Raw genomic sequence first — 20,203 nt, forward strand, 5'->3', positions numbered from 1 at the left:
GCCGTTCTAGCTAGTTTCTCTTTCACAAGTGCAGGCAGGAAATAGGGAACCGTAGAAGAAGAACTCCACTCAAATTATTTATTTACATCAGGAGGTGACAGAGCGGAGCCTGTCCTGTCAGTATGGCTCTAACTTTCAGTCTATGACTTACTATGACATATAACATCAACTGACAGGGAGCCATGGGCGCATTCGCTTGTCTTTCTGTGCTGTGCTCGTTGTGGCTTTGCCCGCTAGTTTCTAGCGAACAGGTAGCATTTGTAGAGGTGTTTCTGGAAGAGCATCAGGATGTTTTTCAGGGTGAGGTGGTCAAGGGGAGTCTGGAGAACGACCCTATGGAAAACCACAGCAAAAAGAAACATGAGCTCAAAGGAGACCTCATATTAGTAAGTTATCAGTGCTTGATATTGGAAATTATTTTCACTGTATTCTGAATGTGTTTCTTGCCATTGCTGTAACACTTTTCTCGTGTGTTGGGTCAGCACTGTGATTATATGTCAAATATTATAAATATTGACATAAATATTATATTAGATATTACAAAAAATGGCAATATAGCATTAAGTTCTATAAATTACTTATAAATTAATTATAACAATTGTTTTGTATTTCGCTAAACTGCTAAAATTATATACACAACCATTTTATAATTTCACTGTTTTGAATGTGGGTTTATTGCTTTCTGTCTTTAAAATAGAACATGCATTATTTATTGTATTTGCTTAACACTTTTCTCTCCTGCTGTGTCAGCACATTGGTATATTAATAGTATGACACAATATTGGTTATATTAGCTGTATGTTTAATTTGTGTATTATTATACCGTATAATACATAAATGAAATATACAGCTAATATAACCAATATGGAGTCAGTATATCGTTAAAATGTTAAAGAAAAAAACCTTTAAAATGACAAACAGAAAACATTTTTTATATGTAAGTTTTATTAATATTATGTTAAATATTGAAAATATTGACAATATTAGCATTCACTTCTATGAATAAATAAATTGGGAAAATATAAGCACAACTGCTTAAAATTATATAGCATTTTCTTAATATAAAAATAAATAAAATAAAAAGACATTCTAGTGATTGTCATCTTCAATTGATTTTTTGATTAAAGTGCAGATGTTGCTTTTTTTTTAAACTAATCGTAAGTAAAGTTTGTGGGACATGCTTTGTCCATTGTCTTAAACATCAGTGACATGCTTCTTTTTGTTTATGCAGATAAAAGATGAAGCTCTTGAAAGCAACAGTGAAAGCAGTGATGGGAAGGATCAGAACCCGTGGATTGGAGTGGTTCCTGTCCAGATGGAGGAAGGCACAGTTTCCAGCAACAGCAACCAGGAGTCATTTGCTGCCTCTGTGGTCAATAAGGTATTCAAAACTGTCATTGTGAAGACTGAAGCATGATGACAAGGTAATACTGATCAAACTGACAGCTGTCTCCTCTATAGATGAAGCGTGCTCTTGTTTTTGGTGCGTCGGCTTTGATAATACTGGCTTTAAACCAGAATACTGTCAGAGAGGTGAGGGCTTTGCTGTTCTGTTCCATAAACTTTTATTTTATGGGATAATGGTTATTAGATAAGTATGAAAAAAAAAACTGTTCTTCTCCAGATGGATCTCTCTCAGGTCCTCTCAAAGCCAATCATTGTCATTCAGACATCAGAAAATGTCACTAAGCTCATTGGAGCACTCCTCAGGTAATCTTCAATCATTCAATTGTCGGTATTCTTCAGAATAAACAATATACTGGATTTAGAAATGTCTTTTTTTTATTTTTTTTTTATTTTTTTATTAGGGGCCTTCATGCAACAGCCAAAATCACTTATAAGACTTTTCTACAGGATAGCCTGGTAAGATTTTACTGATAATAAGCTCATGTGCTGCATAGTTTCATGCTTGTTATGATTCATTAGTGTAGGCGTGTGATATTTCTATATGCGGTGTCAAAGGGGGCCACCTTGACCCTGTGGTCCAGCTGTGGCCGTTCAAGAGGAGGGTTGTACGGGGAATGGCAGGGGGTCATCTGCACTGGAGAGACCAACTCTCAGGTCCAGGTATGAGTGTTATTAAGACATCTCATATCATCCAGGGTACTCTCATAGCTTTACAGCTAGAGCTGCATGATTAATTGTTAAAAGATCACAATTTCAATTCATACACCCATGCAATCTTATTCCTAAATGACAACGATTCTGCTACGTCTATTAAACCTTTGACAAGTAAGATCACAGCAAGCATTTGAATCTGCTTTAGTGCTGCTGCTGACCCAGAGAGAGCAGAGTTGTCATGTATAGGTTTGAAACAGCTTCAAAAATTATAATTCAAAATGATCACAGAAGTACTGGGATATAAGTTTCTAGAATAAATTACTCTTTGAAAGTAACTTGACCCGTCAAATAAAGATTGTATCAATTACACTGTTACCAGTAAAGGCCAAGAAATGATTGTCAAAAATGTATTTGTCATTGATTCAAATCAATTAAAGGAGAACTCCGGTCAATTTTAACATTGAGCTCATTTTTTTGTAAATTTGGAGTGCTGTCAGTACAGAGAACAACGACAAAAATCGGTGTTGCCTACACCGTGTTATCCTCTTTTTAAAATTTGCACCCTGTTGACTTCAATGGGGCAAGTTTTAAACCTGCTTTTAGCCTCTTAACATCCTTGATGTGTCATTACAAGTGCCCAGCCATGTGAGTGATTCCTTCAGAGTGAACACGGGTGAATCTGACTGCAGTAGATGTAAAAGATATGAATAAAAATGATGTTAATTCAGCCAGCGCAAATACCTGTATTTTCTTCCTGTTTTCGGGCGAAGTCCGAAGTAGTCGATTGTCGAGTTCACTCGCGTGATAACCTATGCGCGTGAACTCGACAATCGACTACTGTGGACTTCGACGTTTAGATTAACATTTTGTCATAACCTCTTGTAAATGACATGCTATTTTGTTTAGTTCTATTCAGAATCGTGATTTCTATTTTAAACAACAAAAAAAAAAATTGTGATTCTCAATTTATCCAGAATTGTGCAGCTCTAGGTTTCAGTGCTGTCATGTATATAATTATCTTATGTTTCTTAATACTACATGTCACCTTTATTGGTCAGCAAGGAGCAATTCTCTTCTTTTATCTTTCTATTTGTCCATCTGCCTAGAAATATCTCCAGCAGCTTTGGAACACTGTCGTTCTGGTGGCCCTTGTCCTCTCCACAGGGGTCATAGTTCAAGCACGCTGGCAGTACCAGGACAACCAGTTTAATGATGATTTAGAGGTGAATGCTGTTTTTTTGACACATTCATTCTGAAGTTAGAAAGATTTTGATTTAAAACGTAATGCCCGGTTTCACAGACAAGGCTTAAGCCTAGTCCCACACTAAAATGCACGTTTGAGCTGTCTTAATTGAAAGTAACTTGCACTTACACTAATAATGTTTATAAAAGCTATTTAAATGTCTTAATTGAAGGCCTAAACCTGGCTTAATCTAAGCCTAGTCTGTGAAACTGAGCCCAATGTTACTAACTGTTAAGATGGAGCAGCGTTAAGTAGAGGCTGAGAGGGAAAATTATTATTCCATTCAAAAGTGTGGGGTCAGCAAGATTTCTTCCTACAATTAAATAATTTGATTCAGCAAGGATGCATTAATTTGGTCAAAAGTTACAGTAAAGACATTTATAATGTTACAATAGATTTCGATTAAAAAAAAAAAAAATGCTGCTTTTTTTTTTACTTTCCATTTATCAAAGAACCCTGAAAATATTTGATTATGGTTTCCACAAAAATGATTAGCACCACAATTGTTTTCAACCTTGATAATAATTAGAAATGTTTCTTGAGCTCCAAATCAGCATATTAGAATGATTTAGATGATTCAGCTTTGCCATCACACTTACATAAAATATTAAAATGATACTAAGTTATTTTAAATTGTAATAATATTTCAAAATATTACACTTTTACTATATTTGAATCAATAAATGCAGCCTTGGTGAGCATAAGAGACTTTTTCTTTAAAAATCATTAAATCCCAAACTTTTGAACAGTAGTCTATACACTGCACATGGTTTATCATAATAATAAAACATACTGTTTGTCTTACAGTCAAACATAAAGCAAGACATTTTAAAGAGATTATCAGCATTGAAGACGAGGACATACCGGCAGCCCAAAGTGAGGTGTGACCAAACACAAACTCAGCCGGTGGAGATGGACAGTTGTGCAGTTTGTCTGGAGCAATACAACAACAACCAGGTGACAGATATTCTACCCATCCTTATGCTTTTGCTCTGTAGAGTCATTATTCTTTTATAAAGAGAGACACAGTCTATCAGATATTTGATCTCTGCTCTATTTGGGTGTGTTTTAGTGTTTGAGGGTGTTACCGTGCCTCCATGAGTTCCACAGAGATTGTGTGGATCCCTGGCTACTCCTCCAGCAGACATGCCCTCTCTGCAAACGTGGCGTTTTTGGTGAGAAAAACAATTATTACTTGCTCATCTATCTATATATTTTTGCTCCATGCAAAGTGTATTTGATCTGAACTCTTCCTGTTCTCATTCTCTTCCTCCCAGGTAATTTTTATTGAACTGGACCAGGATGGATTCTGGACTAGGAAATAGTGGAATTGGATTGACTGATTCAGACTTTTCATGGCAACTAAATCCCTCCTCTGTACTGTAAGGTCAGGATTCCTCCATGGTAATGATCTTTGACATTTTCAAAGACTATATACCTTGAGTTCTTTCAAGAGACCCCAAGAGTCAGGACTAGTTCCTGATCTTTAGTCAGACCACTTGAGAAGGTAGGTTCTTGTACATGGGATCAGTTCTTTTGCGCACAGTTGAGTACTCAAGTTACATTTGTTGAACCGACTCAGCAGTTTACAGATACACAGATTGTCAAGTCATGTGCACAGCAAAAAACAAAAGTAATGATTCAGATCTCTTCAAATTAAGGAGAAATCATATGACATGATACCAGGGCTAGTCTTGTCCCTCTCTTGTTAAGCAGAGACATAATGCAGGTCGGAGGCTCATACATTACATGCAAAAAAAAAAAAAAGATATTGCGGCCACATTTTATTCATTCATTCCCATGTTTTAATTAAATTGTGTCCGTGATTTAACTAAACTAAAATGAGGGAATAAATCTGTAAACTGTGGTAACGATTTACAACATTTTATGATTTGCCTAATAATTACCTAAAACAATGTAGAAAAAATTGTTGTGGGAACGAATACTTAATACATGACCATGAAATCTTGTTTTTTTCCCAATGCATGTCAAGTATGGGGCTCCATAATGTAGTACCATTGTAGTGCCATTGTTTGGCTTTGACAGCTAAACCCCCAGCTCCAGCACTAGCACCAATTCAGTGGAAATGGGGCATGTTAATCAATTCTGTTACTCTAAACTACCCAGTGAAATGAAAGATACATGAAAGGAGTATCTGTATTCCATACAAAGAGCTGCAAGGATGCCCTGTGCCGCCTTGCTGCACAGAGCGACTTTCTCTATGTTAGTGTCACTTTTAAAGATGATTTATAAGGGACTATTAAGTACATTTACATGCATTTTAGAAGTTCAGTTTTAGAGTTTCAAATTGTCTTTTTAAATGTCTTGTAAATGCTTTAGTCTGACTGAAATGCCAGTCATGTTTTTGCTTTTTTAGACTAACAAACCTACATTACCTTTCAAAAGGTTTTTGTTGTTATTGAAAGAAATCAATACTTTTATTCAGCAAGGATGCATTATATTGATCAAAAGTGACAGTAAAACATTTATAATGTTCCAAAAGATAGTTTTTTTCAACTTTCAATTCATCAAAGAATCCTTAAAAAAAAGAATGTTTACTGAAAAATATTTAGCATCAAAACATTGATTTCTGAAGGATCATGTGATACAGAAGACTAAAGTAATTCTTGCCATTATAGGAAAAAATAAATTTAATAAATATGTGTATATATATATATATATATATATATATATATATATATATATATAAAATTTCAATATTGTAATTTTTTTTTTACAATATTATGGTTTTGTATTTTTGATCAAATAAAAAGGCAATTATAGCTCAGCTTCATTCAGCATGTTTGCACAAGTTTGCACATCCCTCAAAATACGTGTATTTAATCCTTTTAATATTTGAGTATGCATTGTCACGTATACTTGGACAGACTGTAGTTCAATTATATCTGCGCATGTAAATGTACTTAAAGATATAGGACATAGGAAAAAGGAATCTCAAGGCAGCCAATCATTAAATCACAATCTATACTTATGCCAAATCTGAGGAATTTTCCCCATCCCAACTATCACACTATCTCAGGAGGGCATCTGCTAGACAGGTAAACAACTATTACAGGAAAAAAAAAAAAAAACACTTACACAAGAGGAACTACAAAGAGACAGTCTTAATAAGAACAGTATTTATTCATGTTTTATCTTCCTATGGTTTACGTTTTATTTCAAAAGCATTCTTAAATATGCTTTCTGTTACAAAATGCTTTGAATTTATCTTAGCAAGTAGAAATATGCTGCTCTACATGGCAAGAGAACATTGCCTGTTCAAAGTCTATGTAAGAAAAAGGACATCACTCTCTTCCAGAGGGACTAATGCTCACAGCCTTTGGCACAGTCTCATTCATGTGTTTGAAATCGGACTTTGCAGCCAGTCTGTACAACCTCAAGTGGGAAGGATTCTCAAAGGACTGCTCTTATGTCAAGTCTTAATCGCTTTCTGAACCTTTAGAGAACTGGAACAGGATATTTTGAGCTCCATTTTTGCTTTAATAGTGTAATGTACTGCGTCTTTTGTAGCAATTTATTTTAGATGCAACATTCGAACCTGATGTTCCTTTATTTATTTGTTGAATTTTACTTAACAGTGCAATAACTGTTTGTACCTCTCCTCTGTTCAATAAACTTGTGTGTTACAGGGCAAAAGAAATGGCTCTTTTGTCTTACATCATTTTGTTTTCTGACTGTCACTATCAAAAACATTAAATATGATTATCTTGATCCCTTTATAGACACACATCCCTGTGCATTTTACTAAGCACTTCAAACTCCAAATCAGCCTGTTTTTCTATTGATTTATACTTCAGAAAATAAACTCATCAAGAACTAATTTTCAATCTGAAAGAAATAATAGGCCTATGCAATAGACCAGAGTGTCATCTCCATGTGCCAACAAGAGCTACAATTAACCTCAGGTACTTCATTCTGCTTTTTCAGTTCTCCAAGAACTGTGTAATGTTCTGTTCTTGATTCAAAAGTCTTAAGAAGGGATCATGCCCTTGTTCCTCTTCCTGTCAGCCATCGTTCTGCGACTGTGATTGGCTCCTCTGCTCTTGTTCGCCTCCTTTCTACGACGGTCCAAAACGGTCTCCTGCGCCTGTCCCCGCCCCCTTGGACCACCTACAACATGACTTGCCGGTGGCGGTCTGTAGCTATTAGGAAAAAACAAATAAAATTAAAGGTACATTATGTAAGAATTTTGTAATAAAATATCCCAAAATCACTTGCACAGTGTGATATATTTCCTGCAGTTGTGTACTTACAATATCCCAAAAGTTCCCAAAGATTTTTAATTTCAGAGAAATTCCAATTTAAATAATGGCTCGTCCCTGTTCACTTGTCGCCTTGTCAATGACGTAATATCCGCGTTATCCCTGGTTTCCGCTCGTACTGCCATAGTAACCATGGCGACAGACATGGACAACTGCGTTACGTCTAACAAAAAAGCTCACGCTGTTGTTGTTTCGTTCAAACATTATGGACCATGGCAAGCAGACTTTGGGACAAAAGGAGAACTAAAAGAGGATCAATATCAGCATGGCGTTTTCGAGATGCTGAGAGCTCCACGTCCACGACTAACTTCGACTTGACAGAGACGCGCAAATGTACATAAAACTAATCAATGTTATATAGCTCAACATGATGAAATGTTAGAATATGATCAGTATGTTATTCTAATGTTGATCTGGCTTACTGCTAGTCTCATACAGACAAACTAACACATAGAATAACATTATGACTTTCAACACACTCAATTGCAGTTTAGTGTGATAGTGTGTAGACCAAGTGCAACGGCGCTGTGTTACCTCACAAGTTTCATTCGTCAAATAAACTGACTTGTGTGAGTAGTAATTCAGCACTTGCGGGTAGTTCGGTAGAATGAAATGTCCTTATTCCTTTATATCCGCGGGACTCGCGTGTAGCGCTGATATCTGTCTGTCTCTCATTAGCAATCGCGCCCTGCTTCATACCACAGTCATGTTAAAAACATGAATGTTTCCTCATCCATAACTTCCATCAAACATCACTCATCCATAAACATTATTAGATCCTTCGGCATGACGACAAGTTCCATAATTCCGCTTATCATCCACGTCATCAACCTACGCCTGTGTTATTGTAAGAGGTTAGCGACACCTATCTGCGAAAAAATTTACATATTGTAGCTTTAATGACTGACTGATCCATGTTTCCGGGAATGCGGGTGTGAGTTCAGTAATAGGATGCGGCTGTCACTCCCGTAATTAAACTGTGTTTGAACGTAACCGTATTAAGGATTTAAATACAGGACTGACAACCGTATTCTGTTGCTGTGTGGACGTGGCCAGTCCGTTGTCAAACTTACCCTTTCCTGCTTTGCATGGCAGCTCTCCTGGCCTCAGCTCTCTCTCTGAGGACTGCTGGGTCCTGGACGAAGTAATCCTTCCTCACAGCGTCATTCTGATCAAAATGGCATAAGACAAGATCATTGTAAAAATGGATATGTGCATTATGTGAGAGCCTGGAATTTTAATGTATGACTAATCAGTCTACTTCAAATTAACAGGAAAAGAGAAAAAGAAAAAAAGTAAAGTACTGAAAGCACCATATGATCTATCACACACACATCAAAACACCTGTGTAAAGGAGAATTTAAAGACAATGAATATAAAATAAGAGAAAATGATTAATTCAAACCATGTCCTCTTCTTCCCCCTCGTCTTCTTCCACCTGAGCCTTTTTGACTGTTCTTAGAACTTGTGGGATAGTAAACGGCCTAAAGGGTGAATACATAGATGTTAACTTAAATGTAAATAAAAAAGTTCCAATACAAATTAGGGCTGCACAATTTAGCAAAACTGGAAATTGTGATTTTTCTGGTAACTATATATATGTGTGATATAAACTGATTAAAGAAAAAAAGCTCCAGGTTTGACGAGTTGCTTGTAGGGCTGCACAATTTGGCCAACATGTTTTTGATTATATATCAATATGACTAATAATAATTATACTCGGAGCAGAGATGAGTTTTTCTGTTTGAAAACCTTTGAATCTGAACATTGAAGGGGGATGCATTCCTCTCAATATCTACAATGGTAAATGCAAGCAGGAAGTGGAAAAGGATTGTTATTTTGTACACTGGTCACAGCTCATACCTGCGGTTCAACAGTTCATCTTCTTCATCCAGATCATTTGCTCCTATTTGGTTGATATCATACGTGTCGTCATATTCGTCGTCATAATCATCCAAGCCGAAAGCATTATCACGGTCTCCAGAGGGCTCATTCGTTATGGGAATCTCATCCACCACTGTCTGGTAGGCTTGATATCTCTCTCTCTGCTCTTCTATGTGCTGCTTGTCATCGAGTGTGGCACGTACACTCTCCCCCTGTCTGAAATACGCAGAGATTTTAATTTCTAGCTGACACAAACCAGCTTTTACAGCTTGAGCTGAATATTTCATAAGTTCACTTTATGCCTACTCTGATGTCAGTTTACACCAGTGGTTCTCAACTCCAGTCCTCGGGACCCGCTGCTCTGCACATTTTGTATGTCTCCCTTATTTAACACACCTGAATCAGATCATCAGCTCGTTAAGAGAGACTCCATGAACTGAACTGAGTGTGTCAGATAAGAGAGACATACAAAATGTGCAAAGCAACGGGTCCCGAGGACTGGAGTTGAGAACCACTGGTTTACACTGTACTTGTCAAAGACTATTTTTTATTGGATAGTTTGACTAAACAGAGTAAAAATCACAGAGTAACTGCAGGGCAGGTTGGGATAATGTTTCTTGAAGTGGCAACAATTGTTACAGAATTTTAAGTTTCAACATGGGCTCTCAGAACCTACCTCCGGCCTTTCCATATGCGACTCATGTCCAATCGGTCACGGTTGAACACGTCAAACTCGTCATCGTTAAACACATTTGATCTTGTGCTCAAAACTGGGGGAAGCTCCTTCTTCACAGGCCTACAAGGCAACATTACAGAGCCAATAAATAACAATGAAGTGGACCTTAGCTGAACCATAAATCCTTGGGTAACCCTTTACAATAAGGTTACGTTAGTTAACTACATTAGTCAACATGATCTAACAATGAAAAGCACTTCTTATTTAGCTTAGTTAATGCTAATTTCAACATTTAGTAATACATTATTTAAATCAAAAGTTATCAATTATTTAATGGACCTAAGCTAATGTGAATTAACAATGAACAGTTGTTGTTTTTTTATTAACTAACGTTAACAAAGATGAATTAATACTGCAACAAATGTATTGCTCATTGTTATTTAATGCATTAATGTGACCTTATTGTAAGGGTTACTATTTTTTTATGCAAGACACTTCAGTTGGACTTTACCTGGCCATTGCCCTGTCCAGTTTGTCAAGAGAAGGTGACAGTTTATCTTCCAGGATGTTGTTTATGACAAGTTCCGAATTGTAGCCGTACTCCTCCAAACATGCCAGTATGAATCCATCTCCCAAGTCTGGAAGCAGCTCTCGGATATGGGTCAGCAGAGACTCCAGTTCTCCAGCACTCAATGTGCACACTGCCCCCTATAGGCCCCAGAAAAAAAAGATAGAAAAAAATGCTTTTTATTTCACCAGTGGGTGCTAAAAATTTATTTTCAACAATGTTGTAGAATTTTTAGCAGCTAATGAACTCACGTTGTCACCCTTACGAGGAGTGTCAGTCATAGCTTCCGCTCCTCTCAACTCCTCTCTAACTCCTGCTCCTTCCTGCTGGGAAGCTTCTAAATCTCTGCCGGTCTTGTTCTTGGCTCCTGCACTGTGATTGGCTGAGGAGATTGCAGAGGGGAAGCTTCTCTTTTTCCCCACAAACTCCCAGGCGGAATCTACACCCTGCAACAGGTAAGATGTCCTGGTGTCGTCTCTGAGTGGGAAGATCAAGGAGAATAGCAGAAAATCATAGAAAGTAGTTTGAAAAAGAAGGGAAAGATGTATTATTCTGATTCTCCGTGACAGAAAAAGTAAAGACAAGATTTAAAGGCAAGTCAGGAAGAATGTGCTTTGTGGTTCTCTCTTTACTTGCACAACAGGTTAAACTGGCACTGAATTGATGGCATAGACATTGTTTATGCTGCAATAATCTCTCTGACATTTAACAATCTGCTTCTGCTGCCAGTGTTTCTTTGCATGGCAACGTTAATGAAGTGAACATTGTATATACATGGTAAGTATTGGAGGAAATGAGCACTAGCTATGGTATCAGTGCATTAATATTTATCAAGGGTATAGGAAAATGATTCGAAATTGGGACAGGTTATTTCTGGAATCATTGAGGTCGTCTTCTCTCAAGCAGAAGCCTGAAAGATGCCAGAATGCTTTCCCTTTTGTTACTTTCAAAATCAGCACACAATACAGTGACCATAGTAAAGGATACAAAAGAGGGAAGGCCTGCTGAAGGAGACTGATGTCATCCACTATAGGGAACTGTTCATCATAATCTGCCAGAAATCTGAAAGATAAAGAGACAAACAGTGCAATGAGAATGCAATTGAAATTAGTTGTCGGCTATGATAGATTACATATAAAACCACAGGGGTGTAACAGTTCTCAGAAGAAAATCGAACCGTACCGTTCTCCACCCACTTGCACCGTGGTTAATCTCAAATCTGACGACGCATATATAAAATGGTTTGTTGAAATTAACAACAAATAAAACAGACAGAGTTCAGTGAATAAACAGTCGAGTAAGACAATGCATGTGTACAGTATCAGTGCATTATGTCTTAAAGTGACAACAGCCTAATATTCCTGCTGTCTGTGTTTTAGTGTTAATCAACCAACAAAAGACAAATAAATCACTCACTGCTCTTGATTGAATAGCTTTTGTAACTTTAATGAGGATTCATATTTCATTTATACAGTAAAATATGCAATGTTATTTTACATTTGATTACTTTATTCAATTTCTGTACCTGAAATCTAGTTAAATCTACAAAAAAAAACAACGAAAAAGCTTTTTGTTTGTGTCTTTGCTCTATTGTATTTATTTGTGCTGTTGCTTGTAGTTAGATTATTTGTTCTTTTTTTTTTGTCATTTTTTCCCCCTTACATAGCACATACCAAACCGCACCGAAACCGTGACCCTAAAATTGTGATACAAACCGAACCGTGAATAATTTGAACTGTTACACCCCTAAACCATACACTTGGTGAGAAACTTCTATATAATTTACCTTTTCTCTTGAAGGAAAGCTGTGAAGTTCTGTAGAAGATCTTCTACAAAGGATGCCACGTTTTCAGAGCTGTGAAAATGATAGGATCAAGGATATTTGGTATTCATTCTTGTGTTTGCCTAATCGAAAGAGGTTTAAAAGCATGTATTTTTTCCCTCACCCCTCCAGTATGGGCTGTAAACACGAGTGTTGGAGCAGCAGGTGAGCAATCTCTACCATTTTCTTTCTGGAATGAGATACTTGTCTCCACAAGTTCTCCTGTAAACTGAGACAGATTGCAACTTATTTAACTTATCTTTACAAATTCACAAGAGTAGTAGTAGTAGTAGTAGTAGTACAGATTTTAATGCCATGTCAGCAGCTCAGGCAAGAGCAGAGTTATAGTATAAGATACACAAGAGTTTACAAAAGAGAGTCTAGGTTTGTAAGAACACATCAGTCAAGTTTGCCATTCTTACCTTTTATTGAAATTCCTCTTCTTCACTGCCTTTTCCAGGTCTGGAACTACCGTCTCATAGAATGACGATAATCTACATTTAGAGATGCTCTGTTTATTATTTTTGTATCAGAAATATCAGGAATGAATTTCTGCCTTTGAGGACACTGTGAATTATAGTTAGAGTCATTATGTGGATGTATTTGTGACACCTGTTAAGAAAGTTGTGTTGTTTGAAGGTAGAACAAGCCTCAGGGAAGATGTCCAGGAAAGAGTGGACAGTAGTGCAGGTATCACACATGTACAGCACCAAGTCTGCAAGCTCCTATGAGACATAAACATAATAATATTTAAATATAAGCATATTATTTCTTTGAATTAAAGCAGGGTTTCTCAAACTCGGTCCTCCTGGAGGGCCACTGTCCTGCACAGTTTAGCTCCAACCCTGATCAAACACACCTGAGCAAGCTAATCAATGTCTTCAGGATCACTAGAAACTCACAGTTAGGTGTGTTTGATCAGGGTTGGAGCTAAACTGTGCAGGACAGTGGCCCTCCAGGACCGGGTTTGAGAAACCCTGAATTAAAGATAGAGTCAGTATTTGTGAAAACGTTCAAGAAAGATGTGTTTTGGTTACCTCCTCTGGCATGGTCATGGCAGTTAGACATCTGTTTGCATTCAGTTTGAGGGGTTGATCCCCTGACTGAATACCACACTTCTGTAATATTGAGTCAAACACCTAGAATATACATGCACACATTTTAGGAAGTTCAGCAGACCCTGACAAATCAAAGCTTCTAGAAATGTTTATTGTGTCACATGAAATACCTGGATGATTGAAGGTACAGTCTCATCTAGGTCTCCATAATAACTGGGTTGCTGAGTAAAAATGTTCTCTGGAAAAGGGGGAAATTGGGAATTTTTTGTTTTACACGTTGAAACCAGCATGAGTGGTAAAACATCAGGTGAGTTCATGCATTTTTCTAATTATAAATATGTACAATAAGATTACTAGTACCGATCATTTTATGTACCAGTTGGGAATTTCCTTTCCCAAACAGCACACACAGATCCAGAATTTTGGGAATGTCAAATAAGTAGTTGTTGTAAATAATCTCTGCAAACACTGCAGGGGTAATGAAGTTCTCCTGAGGAAGAAAATAAAACAATATTTTCAATTTTGAATCCCACTGAATGCCAAATATATTACAGTACACATTTACATTACTGTTTAAGAGTTTGGGGTCAGTAAGATATTTTATTTTCATTGAAAGTAAAATACTTTTATAATGTTACAAAAAAATAATAAAATAAATGCTGTTCTTCTGAACTTTCTATTCAACAAAGAATCCTTCATAATTTTTTTTTTTTACTGTTTCCACACAAAAAAAAAAAAATCAGCATATTAGAATGATTTCTGAAGGATCATGTGATACTGAATACTTGGAGTAATGATGCTGAAAATTCAGCTTTACCACCGCAGGAATGAATTACACTTTAAAACATATTGTAGAAAACAATTTCACGTTACAGTTTTATTTTTATGCATCTAGGACTTATTGCCTGTCCAAAACCACACAGTACAACGATTAAATAATATAGTTAGTTGTGCAATATAATTTATGTAATAAAACAGTTTATGTTCACCTTAGACTCTTTGTGCGTAGCCATCCTGAGGAAGACCATGAACACAGAGCGATGAACGTTCCTCTGCATGTCGGCTACAGCTGGACTGGACGAGATACCAGACGGGTCCAAACTGCGTGGAGCGTGCCTCAAATAAGAGTCCAAGCACCTCTGTAATGACTCATCAAATACCACCTAAAGGGAGAAAGAATAAAAAAGAAACACTATTGACAGCTACCTGGCTAAATAATGTAAGTGTCCAAAAATAACAATATTATTATTCTATTGGGCTGTACCAAAACCTTCATTACTAACATTTTGACTTGTACAACTTGTATTTTAGAGATTCCGACCTGACACCAGAACTTGTCGTGGGGTAAAGCCAGCAGCCACTCCAGATCCTCTGAGATGAACTGAGCATGTTCCAGGAACTCCTCCACTAATGCAGGTGTGCCATCCTCAGGTGGGGGCTTAAAGGTTAAGAAACATCTCTCTTCTTTACGATCAGGGTGCTTGTGGGAGAGATTCAGGTGGCATCATCATTCAAATTGTTCATATAAGAACTGGACTATAGTGCTGGATCAAGTCTACTATAGTTAATTACGAAGGACATAAATGTAAAGTGAAATATTCACTCACCAGTGCTGGTAGAGTGCGTTCTTTGCCTTGTGGTCCAAAGGGCTGAGTCACATGCAGTTCATCTAAAGGCACTTTAGCACAGGCCATTTCACCTGCCCTGAAGAAAATAGCCAATGGGTGTACCTCCTGATAAAACATACAGTACAAAGACAAGTACTCGTTTACTTTGTCTGAACTGTAAATGATTTGCCTAGAGTTAAATGGTGGTTTAAAAGATTATTAGAGCTGGTTTATGCATATAAGTCTTAATTATCTGGCCTAAGAATTTAGAGTTGTTATTATTTTGATTGACTGGTTTACTGTCTATAGATGGTTGACAGGCTAATTTGTCAGAGATCCAACACCAGTGAGACGGTTGACAACACCATAAACATATTTTGCCACTGTACAGATTGTCAAAAGAAGAGTAACATTTAATTTTAGTTTTTGTAATTTCATTTTAGACATGCAGTTGTTTAATTATGAGATGACTAACGTTAGATGGCTATAGTATTAGCGAGCTGGCTAATGCTGCCCGTGTTAGTGAGCTCGGTATATTTACTAAAGACAACACGACCAAACAACAGCCGTTTTCATTAGCTGCAAATTATTTTAGTAAAAGACAGACATTAACGGCACACTTTTGTTGACTGTTACTAAAAATGAGCCAGACAATCACAAATGAGAACGAAACTAAGAAAAAAAGTTAGATTTCTTGCGTTTAAATAACAAATAGCTTCGTTCATTTAAACAGAACAGTATGAAAATAATTCAAATTAAAAACCAAGTGATAAAAATGTCACCTCTTGACTGAATCTTTCAACAGATGTTTAACAGCTCCAGCTCAAGGCATCAGCTCTATCAGCGTGGATATCCGGTCTACTCTACTCGTGTTGAAGAGATTCCAAAATAAAAGTCTTTTAAAAATAAAAATAAAAACTGTTCTTGAACTGTTCTTAAAGACGTTTAACTAGTGGATCGATGAACCCCATAGAACCTATATTTTCATGGCATTTTTATTCATTCAAATCTAAATGTATACCTAAGTAATGTATGGTGTAGGCAAATATTAGTTAATGTTCTTAATGAAAGTGTATCCCCAGACAATGATTAAGACTAAAATTCATGTTTGAGCTGTTAAAACTAAGTAACTTGCACTGACATATCTTAAAATATATCACTGCCATTGTTTTGTCTCAAGATGCAGACCAATGTTGTTGTTTTTTGTCTAGGGCATGTTTATAAAAGGTACTTGTATATCCTAATTGAACTAAGCCCTAATCCTGTCTTAATCTAAGCCCTGTTTGTTAAATTATGCCATTGTGTTCCCAAAATAATCTAGTTCTTTCTGTCTGTTCCAACCCCATTCAGACCCGGGTTGACTGAGAGTCTGAATGGGGTAGGAACAGACAGACAGACAGACAGATAAATAGATGGATGGGGGGTTTTTTTTCTTAATTTTTTTTTTACAATTCATGATTGTTTTTCCACTCATCCATTTCTCAACAGATTCCGTTCATTTACACTGCACTTAGGCCTACTTAACTGATGGATGAAATTAAGTTCAATCTTTGCTTGTCATTGAAGACAGTTTTTCCCCCAGTGTGTGTTACCAATTCATAACTTACATTGAGCAGACTGGGTTTCTTTCTCATCCCTAATTCTGCCTCGATTTTTTTTTTCTTTCCACTTTAGTTATTTTATGAAAGGGCACTACTATACATACTTCAGACAATGAATACATTTGCTACACAGTTGAACGATAAAGAAGAAAACTTTGAAAATTAAAAAAAAAACTATTTTCGACGGATATAGCAGGCTGCTCGAGCACGTTCTTATGAAGGTACTTCGACAAAAGATATTGGCAGTGGTTTTCACTTTATAAAACTTAACATATCAAAAAACTTTAGAAAAGGTTTTAAAGATACATGCTTAACATAGGCTAAAAATATTTGTTCAGTGGGCAGGTGACCTGAGCTGTGACACTTCCAGACTGTCACATATACAAATTATTTTAGTTACATTCATTCTTTTATTTATTTCATTATTTAATGTGAACGTTGTTATTTGTCCAGTGTTTTGGCTGCACAATGATTAAGTAGCTGTAGGCTAAAGTTACAAGAAGAGCAATGGTGATTGTGCACTATTAGCCTATGGCGCTCTTAATATCTTTAGCTATTCATGAAACACTGAGCAGTGTCTGCTGTTCACTGGAATACGTTTTATGGTATATTCATTTATTTATTTTCATTATGCAATGTGAACGTTTGTCGAATTTATTGGCTGAACAATGATAATAATGCACAATAGAGGGAAGTGACAACAATCATTGAATAAAAAATAATGAGTAAAGACAACAAGATAAAGATGTAAAATCATAAAAATAGATATAGTGAACCATCATCTCTGCTTCTGTTAGTAACATTTTGACTTTTTGCAGCACCCAAGCTAAAATACACGAAATCAAGACGAGCAACAGATCATTCTTCAAATCTGCCACCAGAGGTCAGACGGGAACCACAAACTCGATCACAAACACATTGAAAGTTCGTTTTTGCAGTGGGCACTGCTCTGTATCCAAACTCAATATTTTAATACTGCCATATGTTTTGATGTTTCATTAAGATGATTTAAAACAACAAGGGCTTCATGTGGATGATTTCCCTTTAGAACTGGCGTGTGTCAACTCCACCCATTGTTTGATTTCTCCATCATTAGCAAAAGCCCAATTCTCTTTTTACGCTGCTTATCCTCAAGACGCGTAAAGGCCCAACTGATGGAGCGCGCGCGTGTCTGTCGCCTCCTCTATTTGCGTAGCGGAGGCTCCACCTCAAGCATTGCAGTGACCTCAGCAGTGGGCTGAATTGAGCTGGGTGGGATTTTCAGGCTCGTATTCCCGATCGCGTATTCTAGGATCACGATTTAACGGTGTATGTGACGGAGCGAATACGCGTTTAGCCGGCTCGCGCTGAACGGTGCAGGATTTGTGTTTGTGTTTGCGTGCATCTAACGATAGGGATCAAATAAACGAGGAATGTGGGATTTACAGAATGCCCAACAGCGTTGGAAAAAGATTTAAACCCACCAAATACATCCCGGTGTCCACTGCCGCCACTCTTCTGGTGGGATCCACTACTTTATTCTTCGTTTTCACGTAAGTTTGCGAGGATTTTTTTCCCCCCACGGGTTATTTCGTTAAACACTGGTTCACTCTTAATAAGTTTTATGACAGTTAAATGACCACAAGGCCCGTGGTTTGACTGTAGACCTAACTATTTCTCTGATTTCTTAATTTAGAGATGTAGCATTTAGAAGTGTGCATTTTGGGGGGTCTTAAAATGCTAGATGATATCGGTCATTTCTGTTGAGATTTCACATGTGAAATTAGTTCAGCAAAACGGTCTTGTCTTAAAATGTGTATGCTATAACATACTCATTGATAGACTTAGTTAGAGACTGCTACATATGCTGCCTGTTTAGTGGACATGTTTGTTCTTGTTCATTCATTGCAATGATTTCTAAATGTAGTGTAGTGTAGGTGCTTTCGTCGTGATCGGTTTTGACATCCACATAGTTTCATATTGTAACATCACGGCTGTCTTCAGTGTACAGAGTGCATTGATCTTTGCTTCAAAAGCTTTCTCTTACAACGCAAGGCTAATGTCATTACAAAAGATCAGCATAAAGTGATCTTTGTAAGTGTATTGATTGCCAGGAAGTTGCTTTAGGTTGAATCATTCATCAATCAGTGAGTGTGATGGAGCAGATTGTGGCAGGCTTTGATTTACTCTAGCAGTTGTTTGAAGAATCAACATTAGACTCAGATTACAGTTATTCTCATTCAGATTACAGTTCAGAGTACACCGTCTTTAATTGATCATCTTGCAGGCATATAATCATTTGCTTTTGGTATATGTTGTAGAATAAGCATTCTGCAGATTAGACTGTCATAATCTTTTTAAATGATGGTTTAGGTGAGTAGATCACTAAGCTTTTTTTAACCATTTTAAACACCTTTTTGTCTAAGCTAGTTCATTTTTGAATAGTACTGCGATGTGACGAAGGATTTTTTAAAGTACAAATATAAGGTCAAAAAGCCTCATGCAAAGACAGACAGTATAAGTGTTTAGGGGTGAAGAGACACCAGGAAAGCCAAACCGAAACTCTCAGACTCTTCCATTCAGATAGGGACGCCCCACATTTAGTAATCATTTTAATCTTTTTTATTCTCTGCTTTTACAGTTATTTTTTAATTCTAATGCAATTTTTTATTTTTATTTATTATGCATCTGCTGTGGTTATTTTAAGTTTATTTTAATTCCTTTTTATGTAAAGCACTTTGAATTACTATTGTGTTTGAAATGTGCTTTAGAAATAATTTTGCCTTGCCCTGCTTTGCATAAAAATCATAAAGGATTTTGCAAAACATTGTAGAAGGACTGCAGGACATGTCAACATCCCAGAAGTATTTCATGCCAACTACCCAGCTGAATTTGATTTTGGAGATGACAATGTTGGCACTTGTAGGACTAGAATAATTCCCTTATATGTGATGTCTAAAATAAGTTAAATTTATATTTTACTGCTCAAATTGTCCCACCCTTAAACTTTTATAAAAACTATAAAGTCGGTACTGGTTTTGGAGCATGAGGCCTGAGCAGATGGATGATCTCGTCCCGTTGCTCTTTGACACTCTGGATTAATATGCTGTTTTGGAAATATGGTTAGACCTTTACATGCAAAAATCCATATGCAAATAATAGGAAACAGACTGGTTTTTCAGTTTCCTCTGGTAGCCATTGAGAAGGTAAAAGGTGTCCACCCTCAGACCTCAAAACCTCAAAACCTCAATGTCAACACTCATGTGCAGCATTAAAGCTAATGTCAGTACCTAAGGCCACACTTGTTCACTGACTCCTCACTAGAGAACAGTTGATTGACCTTCAAGGCAACACAGGCTGTGTGATGACTTTCCCTTGAATGTGAGAAGTAATGGGGGATCTGGGTGTTGTCAGTCATGTA

The 20,203-nt window shown here is 36.9% G+C and overlaps 3 protein-coding genes across 5 annotated transcripts in view; 2 read left to right on the top strand and 1 right to left on the bottom strand.

The window, feature by feature from the left end:
- The first annotated feature begins 43 nt into the window (after positions 1-43).
- Positions 44-5,845, top strand: rnf215 (ring finger protein 215). Its single transcript, XM_079872897.1, has 10 exons — positions 44-386; positions 1,232-1,381; positions 1,462-1,533; positions 1,625-1,710; positions 1,809-1,863; positions 1,963-2,067; positions 3,168-3,284; positions 4,112-4,261; positions 4,377-4,479; positions 4,582-5,845. The coding sequence occupies exons 1-10, from the start codon at positions 183-185 to the stop codon at positions 4,593-4,595; spliced, it is 1,056 nt and encodes a 351-aa protein (XP_079729023.1). The 5' UTR covers positions 44-182; the 3' UTR covers positions 4,596-5,845.
- Positions 5,846-7,244: 1,399 nt separating this feature from the next.
- On the bottom strand, positions 7,245-16,067 carry ascc2 (activating signal cointegrator 1 complex subunit 2). 2 transcript variants are annotated; one of them, XM_079872301.1, is made up of 19 exons: positions 15,985-16,067; positions 15,203-15,299; positions 14,917-15,075; positions 14,585-14,758; positions 13,956-14,085; positions 13,766-13,833; positions 13,575-13,676; positions 13,150-13,262; positions 12,960-13,031; positions 12,662-12,766; positions 12,502-12,570; positions 11,703-11,777; positions 10,967-11,192; positions 10,659-10,855; positions 10,148-10,267; positions 9,451-9,687; positions 8,993-9,071; positions 8,661-8,755; positions 7,245-7,467 (listed from the first exon to the last, which is right to left on the bottom strand). In XM_079872301.1, the coding sequence occupies exons 2-19, from the start codon at positions 15,287-15,289 to the stop codon at positions 7,296-7,298; spliced, it is 2,280 nt and encodes a 759-aa protein (XP_079728427.1). In that variant the 5' UTR covers positions 15,290-15,299; positions 15,985-16,067; the 3' UTR covers positions 7,245-7,295. The 2 variants fall into 2 exon arrangements, with proteins under 2 accessions (XP_079728427.1, XP_079728426.1); XM_079872300.1 differs by having other exon boundaries at positions 15,203-15,328.
- A 1,862-nt stretch (positions 16,068-17,929) lies between these two features.
- Positions 17,930-20,203, top strand: part of zdhhc8b (zDHHC palmitoyltransferase 8b) — a 61,291-nt gene continuing 59,017 nt past the window's right edge. The window contains exon 1 of one of the 2 annotated variants that reach the window (XM_079872970.1): positions 17,930-18,335. In XM_079872970.1, the coding sequence (XP_079729096.1) occupies positions 18,232-18,335 (104 nt within the window). In that variant the 5' untranslated portion in view covers positions 17,930-18,231. The remainder of the gene's footprint in view (positions 18,336-20,203) is intronic. The other variant, XM_079872969.1, reaches the window with a different exon arrangement.

The sequence above is a fragment of the Squalius cephalus genome (genome assembly GCF_949319135.1).
Source record: "Squalius cephalus genome assembly, chromosome: 5".
Lineage (NCBI taxonomy): Eukaryota > Metazoa > Chordata > Actinopteri > Cypriniformes > Leuciscidae > Squalius > Squalius cephalus.

Coding starts and splice junctions, on each gene's coding strand:
- rnf215 (XM_079872897.1), top strand. CDS start 183: ATGGGCGCATTCGCTTGTCTTTCTGTGCTGTGCTCGTTGTGGCTTTGC. Junction 1,382..1,461: donor CTGCCTCTGTGGTCAATAAG/GTATTCAAAACT, acceptor TCTCCTCTATAG/ATGAAGCGTGCTCTTGTTTT. Junction 3,285..4,111: donor AGTTTAATGATGATTTAGAG/GTGAATGCTGTT, acceptor TTTGTCTTACAG/TCAAACATAAAGCAAGACAT.
- ascc2 (XM_079872301.1), bottom strand. CDS start 15,289: ATGGCCTGTGCTAAAGTGCCTTTAGATGAACTGCATGTGACTCAGCCC. Junction 15,076..15,202: donor AACGCACTCTACCAGCACTG/GTGAGTGAATAT, acceptor CTCTCCCACAAG/CACCCTGATCGTAAAGAAGA. Junction 7,468..8,660: donor GCCATGCAAAGCAGGAAAGG/GTAAGTTTGACA, acceptor TTTTCCTAATAG/CTACAGACCGCCACCGGCAA.